This window comes from Ipomoea nil, unplaced genomic scaffold, assembly GCF_001879475.1.
Source record: "Ipomoea nil cultivar Tokyo-kokei standard unplaced genomic scaffold, Asagao_1.1 scaffold2719, whole genome shotgun sequence".
Lineage (NCBI taxonomy): Eukaryota > Viridiplantae > Streptophyta > Magnoliopsida > Solanales > Convolvulaceae > Ipomoea > Ipomoea nil.
The window spans coordinates 3,161-15,111 of record NW_017619147.1 but is presented as its reverse complement, the minus strand read 5'-3'; the positions used below and the strand labels follow the sequence as shown (position 1 = coordinate 15,111).

Here is an 11,951-nt window from a genome sequence, read left to right as displayed (position 1 = left end):
CGACCACCTGTCGTCGAAGCGCATTGTATGCTGAATGATTTACTAGACGCCATCTTTTTCTCGGAGGGACAATATGCGGCTGTTTGAGGGGCTGGTTCATTCTGATGGCCAGTGGGAGCATCACGATGAATTTGAAGATTGAGAACGGCATTCTGAGTCCTGATGCCCAAATTTTCGGCACCCCAAGCAATATGGTGGTACAAATTCATGGACTATCCTCTGCGTAAAACCTCCGTAAGAGCCATTATTGATCCAGACTTGTTCGACGAGAGGTAAACTTACGTTGAGCTCCACACACACCCTAGCTACCGACGGGCGGTTAGGTACTAAGGTGGAGGTGTCGACTTTAAGGGGGTTGCCCACCAGATTAGCAATCGAGTAAATGGCCCGCTTGTCGTGGAGATGAGCCGGCAAGCCTTCCAACGCTAGCCAAACAGGAATAATGGGAGACTCAACATCCGGGCGAAAATCTGGCGTCCAGCGAAAGACTCGCATGAGGGATCCCTTGATCGACCATGTCTTTCGAAGCCAGCAGCGCTGGAAATCGATCTCATGATCAAAGTTTATCAGAATGTGCCTCTGATCGATCAGGCCTAGAGTGAAGGCGCCACCAAAGCCAATTTGGTCAAAAGTCTTGCGAAGATCAGCCATCGGCGGGCGACTTTTTGCGAATTTGCCTACTAGTGCAAAACGAAACTTCTCAGAGAATTGTTGTACGTCGTCGTCTGAGAAGGAGACCGCGGGCATACCCTTATAACGCCTCGGCGGCCGGAGAGGCGAGGATTCAGATGATTTCGATAGAATATCAGCAAAAGTGCGGTGAGGGGGCGCGGCCCCCGGCGGTGCCGCCATCAGAAGCACGCAAAGACAAAGATTGTGTGTATTTAACTTCTGCGGGGCTTATAATAAATTTAAATTATATAAAAACGCTTAACGTTAGATAGAGTACTACTTGATTATTGTACATGTGCGATGCACGGATATGACTTATACAGTAATAAAAGTTTAGTAGTTTTTATATTAAATTTGATTTTCATAAAAGTAATCAATTGCAAAAATTTATACTATAGATCCATAATTTCTATACTATAGATCCATAATTTCTATACTGTAGATTCATAGTTTCTAAACTATAAATTCATAATTTCCATACTATAGATTCATAATTTCTATACTATAGATTCATAATTTCTATACTGTATAGTTATCAAATTATGAACATATAGTTCAGTGATTTGTGAATACAGAGTTCAACAATTGAGAATATAAATATTGAAAATTATGAACATAGAGTTCTGTAATTGTGAATATAGAGTTCAAAAATTATGAATTTATAATATAGAAATTATGAATCTATAATATAAAAAGTATGGATTTATAGTAGAAAAATTATGGATCCAATTCCGTATGTACCATGCATAATGCACACAGTTGCACAACATAATTTGCCTAAAACCACTATACAATTAAATATCTATACACAAACATATATGGAATCTGAGCGTAAATTACAAACTATTAAAAATTAATATTACAAATTATTAAAATTTGTAATATTGCAATATTATTAAATTTGGAATATTTGAATTTTATATTGAAATTCAATTTCACAATTAAAGTACAATATAAGATACTAATCAGAACTAATAGCTTAGTTTTCAGAATGAACTAATTTCACTTTTGGTCCGACGACTTTAGAGGTTCTATCATTTTTGATGCACAACTTTAAATTTTTTCAATTTTGGTGTCTAATTTTGTTGTTTTTATCAATTTTGGTCCTTTCGACCAAATTGACAGCGAAATATTGCCGAATTTTACATTTTAGGGGCAAAATCGTCATCCCAAAGAAAAATATTCAATATCTAAACAAAAGAAAAATCATGTTAAGAGAAATATAAGAGTTTGGCAATCGTCGATGCTATAAATCTCATAGATCTGTGTCTAGTTTCTGTCCGTCTTCTCTCAATTATTCTCATCGATCAAACACCTATAGATATGATTTTAGAGTGATTTTGTTTAGATATTGAAGATGTTTCCTTAGGATGACGATTTTACCCCTAAAAATATAAAATCCGGCAATATTTCGTCGTCAATTTGGTTGAAAGGACCAAAATTGATAAAAACAACAAAGTTAGGCACCAAAATTGAAAACTTTTAAAGTTGTGCACCAAAAGTGATAGATCCTCTAAAGTCGTGGGACCAAAAGTGAAATTAATTCTTTCTAGAATCATCTTCACTCTCACTCACTGCACCTCTGCATCTCGCCTCTCTTAAGCTCACAAACTAAGAACTCTCTAGACACTCCTCACAATACTTAAGCTAAGTTTAGTGATTTACACACTACATATTTTCCATTGGAGATCTACCTCTACTGCTTTTTTTTTTCTTTTTTTTTCTTTTTTTTTTTTTTTTTTTAAGTTAGGGTTCTTTCCTAGCTAATCTCTGAGAAGCAATCCAGAAATTCCAACTGTCTGAGTGGTTTTGTCAGGTATATTAGATTGAAGAAGATGAATATGGCCTACCAAATCTGGAAAATTCAAGACGCAGGTTCGTTTGATATATGGGTCTGTTCTGATGGTCATAAAATTGGTAATATTTTTCTCAAATTGAAAAATTTTCTGGTTTAAGGGGATAATTGCATGCATTCGAATCTGGATAGTCCACTGTAAACTCCTTCATCTCATCTTGAATCTATATATATTTTTAATAGATTTAGTTTAGTTCTCTCATACAATGATCGTATTCACCATTCATCAACTCCAAAGCTATGAATTTTTACGGCTTATCTTATGGGCAGCCATTGATGATCTAATTAAACCTCGGTTTGCAGTGAAATTATCCACGTTAGATTCGGCTTGAACCTTCGGATCAACTGTTTCCTGTTCATGTTTGTGTTGTTGTTGTTTCAGCTATTATTATTGGTTATGTAGGCTGGGTTGATGATGATTTTTCTACAGTTCATCGGGATGGAGGGACCCGACCCGGGGCAAACTCCGGTCTGCAGCCATGGCGGTATGGTTTCTCCATTACCAAATCTGAGCTTATTTTCTGCTCCATATAATTTCAAAAATTAAACTCCATATAGGCATTTTGCTCATAGTATTTTAATTATGTTAGAGTCACTTGGAACTGCAACTCTTGATTTTGGAGTACATATATATAGTTGGTTTGATGTATTTGGAAACTGTGTCTTAATTATTAATATTAATAATATTTTAAAATACAATTGTCACCGTGCCTCTATCTCTGTCAATCCATCGGTTCCATTTCCAGAAGGTTCACTTTACCTTCATCGTCTCTGCGCTTTCTGTTTCGTCACTCTGAAACTCCACCATTTTAGCTCGAATCCTACTCCATACCACACAGCTCGCTTGCGATTCTTGTCAATCGCAAGAGCATATGGTCGTATATCATAGTTTTCGTGGTTTTTCAAGCCCTATTTTAGATGTGTAGATTGTAGCAGTTTCCTGAAATTTCTAAGTTGAATCTTGCAGCCAAGGTAAGTTTTATACTATATCATTCTATTAATTTATATTCTATGAAACAAATCATCCTAATTTTATTAGATACAGGCAACCCTAACAGTTTAAGCTTGATTTCTACATGATCAATACATCCCAAGTCCTCTTAGAGTATGGATCTTTGGAAATAGTGACTTGGAAAGCACATGCAGATCATTTTTGTGTATGAATTTCTTACAAAGGTGGGTATGTTCACTATTTGGAGGTGTATTTGCTGGAGTGGCCGTTTTATACTCCGATTACCTACAAAATACTTTCAATTTCTTGGTGGAATTGCTCATAGCATTAGACTTTCTTAGTAATGATAGTATGATACTAAAAGTTTTGTCCCACCTTTAATGTGCATGATTGAAATTTTATCCAAGTTGAATTATCAGGTTAAATTTTATCTACTTGTACTTTCTTTTGTCGCACATCTAATTGCATAGTGTTTCACATCTACTTTATATATGTGATACTTGTATGTTTTGTCTGTTGTGTGTCCTGCTTATTTACTAACATCACATCCTAGTTTTTGCAAATGATGAAATTTACTTTTGATGCTATATACAGAATACTTATTAAGTTCTCTACTATGGACCGCAGAATGCTTACCTAACACTGAGTAGGAGTCTGAATATGGATCTTTGAAATTATCACGTGTATCTTTAAATTGAAGTTCATGTACCCCAATCACAATGAGCCTGGGTTGCTACTATCCAATCACTTATCCATCTCAGAACGATTGAATTGCAAGTAGAAAACTGTAGTTTTTGTTTCAATTTCTATTGTTTGTACTTTGAAGATATACTATTAGAGTCTTTATGACACACTACCATTTTGATTTCTACCTTTGCAACATAGTTCATACTATTATTCTACTCAGTATTTAAGTGCTTACTGTGTGTCATGCAGTTCAGAGTAACATCCCTTTGTAGTTTTTTTTAAATGATACTGCCAAATTCTGATTTTATATACAGAATATTCCCTAAGTTGTCTATGCTGAAGAGCACAGCATGCGTACGGAACACTGAGTAGTAGTAGGATGTATTGATCTGTTTATTTATCACACATGTATTTTGAAATTTAAGTTGATGTAAACTTTGCACAATTTGTTTTTCCAAGTTTCTACTTTTACATTCACAGTACACACTATTACAGACTGGGTTGCTGATATCAATATGGTACCTCATCTTTTCTTTCACAGTATAATATATACTATTATAGACTTGATGACACTTTATAATTTTGCTCCCTACATACTTTTGACATAGTATGTGACTACATTCTCTTCTTAAGTAATTACTGTTTCTTGTAAGTATAAAGTGTAGAGTTAGATATCTATTTCAATTTTCAAGATTCTTCTCCTCTAATTATTTGGAGTCGTCTTCCTTAGCTCGCCAATGTTCTCCTCTGCAACTGAGATCAGAAACTTGGTTCAATTTGATCTCTGTCAGCTGGACATGTTCTATAGATGGATCAAGGCTTGTTTTTACATTCTCATATATTGGTACTCTTTATAGTTAGTATGAGTTCTCTCATCAAGAAGAAATTCAAGAAAACTGCATCAATACAGAACCTGGGAGAACAGATACTCACCATGCTCGGAATCTAAAAGCTAAGTTTGATTAAACCTATTTTAATCATTACCTACTACATATGCCAGTAATTACATTTCCAGATCTATGTTTAATTTAGATCCTTAATTTCTAAACAGTTAAGAATTTTTTATTGTCTATAAATCTTGGGTTTTTCTAATTGGCATGTGTGATTTAAACTACATTTTCCTCATATCTATGCCAACGATTACATTTCCAGATCTGTGTTTAATTTAGGTCCTCATAATCTAGAGGGTTATCCTGTTGTCTATAAATCTTTGGTTTTTTCTAATCGGCATGTGTGATTTAAACTACATTTTCCTAATATTTATACCAGCAATTACATTTCCAGATCTGTGCTTAATTTAGGTCCTTAATATCTAAACAGTTAAGAATTTCTGATTGTCTATAAATCTTGGGTTTTTTCTAATCGCATGTGTGATTTAAACTACATTTTCCTCATATCTTCAAAATAGATAGATGCATGTTTGATATATCATCAAATCTGAGACTTTAAATTAGTATTAGCTTCTCCATTCCATGATTTTTAACTTTGATTGTAGTTCATAGTTGTTTTCCGAGAGATTTGTGCGATTCTAGATGATTCATTTTAGAATCGCAGTTGGCTTTCTTTTTTATTTTTTGTTTTTACTACTATATATTGATATATTGACACATATCCTACGAATTTCTAAATTGGTTTTTGAACTACATCCCCAGCTTAGAGATGGAAGAAGGAACAGATTCATCCACAATTGGGAGTAGGTGTTTCACACTAGGTATGTGTGATTTAACATTTAAAGATTCATGTAGTTAGGTGTTTCTTTTTACAAATTGGTTGCTCAAATGTGATTTTAAGTGTTAATTCTATCACTCATGAAATATTTGTATTTGTAATTTACCTGTTTCTTTACAAACTTTATTTGTATTCCACATCAATTTGCTTGCTAATATATAAAATACAGTATAGATCTAATCTACACTTGGATTAGATAAGAACTAATTTAGATAATTTAAAAAACTTCTTATCTGGCCACTGTTGGTGTACATTCTGCCTTTCGAACTTGTCCTCATATTACTCCCATCAGCTTACTTATCTGGGAAGACAGGATTGTTCTTCTTGATTGTGTGAAACTTGCATTCTATGAATATTTTTCTCCTACAACATTTCAAAGTATAATAAATAAACACAATCTATTCTATGTTTGAAAATTTTTTCAGCATACAAATGGTAAAATGATAAAGAAGATTTCAATAAGAGGTAACAACCATAATTGAAATAAGTATAACATATAAGTTGAATTAAGCATTGAAATCACGTATGCATACCTCTATTTGCAGAAATGTGTTTTTTTTTCAGCACATGCTTCTTTGTTAATTGGTAGCATCTTCCCTTCCCTGACCAAATTATTTGTAGAATTCACGCTTGACATTTTCACAAACAGTTTGCAGGTATGAATTATTATTGCTAGGTTTTGTAGATTCAGTCAATGGTACGCCCACATTCCCATTTGATTTATACAATCAATTGGTGCACACTATGAGCAGTATGAGTTAACACATTCATTCGCTATTCAATGAAAATTAGAAGTGGAAGGCTTACCCGCTATTATATCCGCAAATGAGATCCCCTTATTCAGTAGTCCTGCCAAAGCTCCTGCTTCTCCCTTAATTGCAGCCTCAGAGAGCTTATGTTGCTCGGCAATTTATACCATACACCCCGGTGTATAGAGCCATGTACGCCCAGCATCAAAACGACGCCGTATGGAATTGTTATGTAACGGATTTTTTTTTATTAGTCTGTTAACGCCGTCAAACGGTAAGAAGAGGGAAGTGAGAGAGCGGCTCTAAAGACATGATGTCGTCGCGCCGATCATGCATATTGGATTAGAGAACACGAGAGCTACCTGATTGTTCGATTTGCGTCGTATTTTGCAATTGTTGGATGGAAGCCATGTCTGATTCGATTGCACAGCAGGATGTGGCGGAGACAGAGCATACAACTGATCCTGTTGGAGTGGTAGATACAGAGGATGCTAATCCAGGTATTTGATTTTTAAGATTTTATTTTGTATTTGTGTTTGATGTATGATGAATATATTGAACTCGGTGTTGAATTATATAAGAATTGATATAGAATTTCTGTTTGATTGTGGTTGTTTTGGATGTTAGTATGGTTTGATTTGAAGTTGTTGTTTCAGTGAGGTTGTACGTGTATTATATGGTTTGATTTGTTTGGTTTTATGATTATGTGATTGTGCCATATGTGTATGTGTATTGTAGTTATGGATTATGTACATTAACAGTAATGCGATATAGGTTTTATGTATTTTAATGATTATGTGTATTGTGCCATATGTTTATGTGTATTGTAGATATGGATTATGTACATTAACAGTATGGGTAGTTAAAATGTATGTTATTTGCAACTGATCAGGATTTGGTAGGGATGTCAGTGTGTTCGGTTGATGAAGCATATGACATGTATAATGATTATGCCTTTAGAGTAGGTTTTAGCGTGGAGGAGGGGTAAGCAAAGATATAGTTCTGCTACAAAAACAATGAAAACGAAGATGTTCCATTGTTCGAAAGATGGTTTTAAAAGGAGTACAGGAAAAGGGTGTTATTCTAAAATTGATGGTCGTACAGGTTGTGGTGCATTTGTCCAATTCGATTTACATGAGAATGGGATGTGGATTGTTTCGAAGCATGAGAAGTTGCATAATCATGAATTGGTTCCACCAAGCAAGAGTTACCTTCTAAGGTCACATAGGATGGTGTCTAGGAATCATATATCATATCTTACTGATTTGAAGAGCCAGTGGTGTGTCTGTTGCAGATGGTGTAAGATTACTTAAAACACAATCAGGGGGATCACCACTTGTTGGGTTTACAAGTGGGGATGCATATAATTCTCTATGTACCGGATGCATTGAACAAATTGGATAGTACCGATTCAAACACATTGATTGAAATATTCAAACGGAGGCAGTCAAGTGAAAGGGATTTTTACTTTGATTTTGAGGTGGATTTGGAGTCAAGGTTGTGTAGTTTTTTTTGGAGGGATGGATGGATGAGGAGATACTATGATTTGTTCGGGGATTTGCTAGTTCACGATACAACATATCGTACTAACAATATGACATGATTTGTGGACCTTTTGTTGGCATGAATAACCATTGCATGAATGTTATGTTTGGATGCGGTTTTTTGATGAATGAGAAGATTGAGTTATTTGTATGGTTGTTTAAGACATTTTTGAGATCTATGGATTACAAAAGTCCACAAAGCATAATGACTGATCAATGTGCTGCTATGGCTGCTGCAATTGTTCAAGTTTTTCCAAGTTCACGACATCGGCTATGTATATGGCATATTGACGAGAACTCAAAGAAGCACATTAAAGGGGGTTAAGAAATCAAAAAGATTTCCTAGATATATTCAATTGCTTGTTGAAGTATACGGATACAGATGCGGAGTTTGAATTTTACTGGACGAGGTACGTGTCTGATGTATGCTTCGTTATTTTATTTTTATTTTTTTTGTTTGTTTTTATTATTAGTTTACACATGGATTATCATTGAATGAATAGTTGTAGATTATATTATACAGAATACGGAATTATTTTTCTGGATCAAGTTTATGTGTATCTGTTTGATAGTTTATGTGTATTCATGTATAAGATTATGTACATTAGTCTGTTCTGTATGTTATATACTGACATGCTTGTAGGTTTACTTTAATATATCTATGGCATGTTATTTCAGGATGGTTACAACATATAAATGTCACAATAATCATGGCATGTTATTTCAGGATGGTTACAACATATAAATGTCACAATAATCACTGGATTGAAAAGTTGTATGGGTGTAGAGAAAAATGGTGTCCTGCTTTTAATAAAGATTATTTTTCGGGTGAGATTTTATCTTCTCAAAGGAGTGAGACCACCAATCACTCTATTTTCTAGAAGGTTGTCCAAGACATCTGGTTTGTGTGATTTTTATAACTCTTTTGTTGGGGTCATATCAGAGTGGAGAAGTAGAGAGAATTGGGAAGATGTTCGGTGTTCACAAGGTGTACCCACAATGATGATGGATAATGTTAAGATTCTGTTGCATGCTAGGGAAATTTATACAATTGAGATATACTATTTGTTTGAAGAACAATTTTTGAAAGGTGGATCATGCTATCAAGAGTGTGTGATGTTGGAAGATGGTGTGTATAAGTATCATGTCTGGAGGCCTGATGTTGATATTATTAGGCATGAAGTGGTGTTTAATAGTAGACAAATGGACATTGGATGTAGTTGCAAGTTGTTTACTGAATTGGGGATTTTGTGCTGTCATTGTTTACGCATTCTAAATGTGCATTGTGTTTCTGAAGAACCCGAGAAGTATATTTTGAAGAGGTGGACTAAAAAATTTTTTGAAGTTGATAATGTTGATATAATGTCTAGAGTTGATAGTGGTAATGGTGCATCTTCTGTTTGGTTATTAGAAATCATTAGGAAATTTCAGAGGCTTGCTGTTTATAGTCAGGAAAATATCGAAGGACGGAAGATTTGTGAAGAAGCAATTGCAGATGCAAAGAGAAGACTTGAAGCTGAATGTGGTGGCAGTTTATTTGAAGATTGTGACATAGGATCGACAAGTGGTGTTATAAAGGATCCATCTACTAGGCGGATGAAAGGGTTGCGGAATAGGAGGGTGAGCAGTGTTATTTCAAAGAAATATAACAAGCAAGGGGACGGAAGCATCTTGCAAATATGGTTGCTTCCAAAATAAAATCTGCTGTTCAGTCTCAAGTTGAGGGTGATATTTTAAATATTGCAGGCGATGGATATCTTGTGCACCCAAGTTCCGGAGGTTCTAGTTTTTGTCACGTTAGCACAATGTCAAGCATGGATGATAATTAAAGCACATGTTAGTGTTAATCATCGTAGTAATATGTATCACGTACAGAACGATGTTAAATCACATAACTCAGCAGTAATAAAATAGACTTTTATTATGATATGTGCTGTTTTAAAAGTTTATGTGTATTAATTATATACTTTATGTGTATTCCTTATATACTGTATGTGTATTACTTCATATGATTATTGTACATTTTTATTTGTGTTAATTACTTTTATTTATTTATGTACATTTCTTTTTTAGATTTGCAGTTATCAGTATAGGGAAATGATATGCTTGGTCATATGTGTATTATGTACATGTTTATATTCAGTAGGATGTTTGATTATATATATTAGCAGAAACAAAATATTTGTTAGACTTTTTTTAGTAGTATGTGCACTGTTTGAAAGTTTGTGTGTATTCATTATATGGGTTATGTGTATTACTTCATATGATTATGTTACAATTTTTGATAGTTCACAGTTTTTGTAGTATATGCATTGATTATGCACAAAACTATATTGGGGATATGAAAAATATAGAATACAAGTAAACATTAGATTGGATTACCAAAAGGAGCATATACAAATTTTTGATAATTGTTTATCAACTGAAACTTCTAGAAATTGGAACCAAAAATACAAGTAACCATGTGTTTGGATTAGCAGAACTGATTTTTACAGATTGTGGTTAGTAGTTTCACTTCTCTTTCTTGTAGTTGTCCCTTGCTGATTGCATGACTGTTTCATGTATTCGTTTTTCTTTCACATGATGATGTTTGCTGCATATTTTGCTCTAAGCGATGTAATGAAAGCAGCCTACAGTAAACAAAAGATACATGTTAAAATTAGAAGAAACAAGAGATAACATGTGTAATGTAGAACAAAGTTGATTATTACTTACATCACTATCACCCCCTACGAAACCTGTTTCCCATTTGTCTACTGCAGTCCCTTTGTAAGTTTCCATGTGGCGCATGCAATACACACCACAATCTGTTGTGTTCTCTTCATTTTGCCATGGCATGTGAATGCACTCAGCTTCGATATTCTTCACTTTTCTTGCAAGGGTGTTTTTCTTCGATTGGAGGTATTTGTAGAAAACTGTTTTCCTGCACATTATAGTAATTGCAGTGTTTAATTAATTTAAGTAATGTAAATATTAAACTACAGTGTATAGATATTTATATAGGAGTATTAGTTTATCTTACCAACTTAGCCGGGCAGTTCTCATATCTGTTCGTATTTGGTATTCCCTTTGGGCATTAGCTTGTTATCAATGATCTGAAGTTTTGACTTGGGGATGTTAAAGCACATCAAGTAGTAGTGATTGCGCCTCAAGATTGTAAAGAAAACCTGAAATGAATAATTAAAAGGTATTTAACAAATTGTGTCAAATACATACATAAATTCAATAATCTTAAAATTCATATATATATATATATATATATATATATATATATATATATATATATATATATATATATATATATATATATATATATATATATTGTTTTACTTACAAGACTTGCATCTGTGATATCAATTGCAGTCCCCTCAACTGGTAGTCAATATTTGCACAGAAGTCACCTATATCCATATTCCTTGCTTTTATTTCAACATTTTCAAGCGTCATCTGCAAAGAAGAGGTTGTGTGTCATATAGTACATTGTTTTAAAAAATGCGTTAGTTGTAGATGTGTACTTACGTAAGCAGCTTCCGAGAAGCAGATCCTTTTTGGTTGATCAATTGATCTTTTCATATCAAGCACCGTCAATACTGTGTGCCCAGATTTGCAGGATATTTGTAGCTAGTTGTCTATTTGCCAATGTTGCAATGTCCTCCCTCGTTGCAAACAGATCATGGGCAGAAAACAACATTTCACTGGAAACAAACGAAAAACAAGTTGATATTACAAAATAAACATTTCACAATTTAAAGTAATATAATGTC

The 11,951-nt window shown here is 34.0% G+C and overlaps 1 protein-coding gene across 1 annotated transcript; it reads right to left on the bottom strand.

Moving 5' to 3' along the window:
* Nucleotides 1–120: 120 nt before the first annotated feature.
* LOC109156471 lies at nt 121–852 on the bottom strand. Its single transcript, XM_019304328.1, has one exon. The coding sequence runs from the start codon at nt 850–852 to the stop codon at nt 121–123; it is 732 nt and encodes a 243-aa protein (XP_019159873.1).
* Nucleotides 853–11,951: the final 11,099 nt, after the last annotated feature.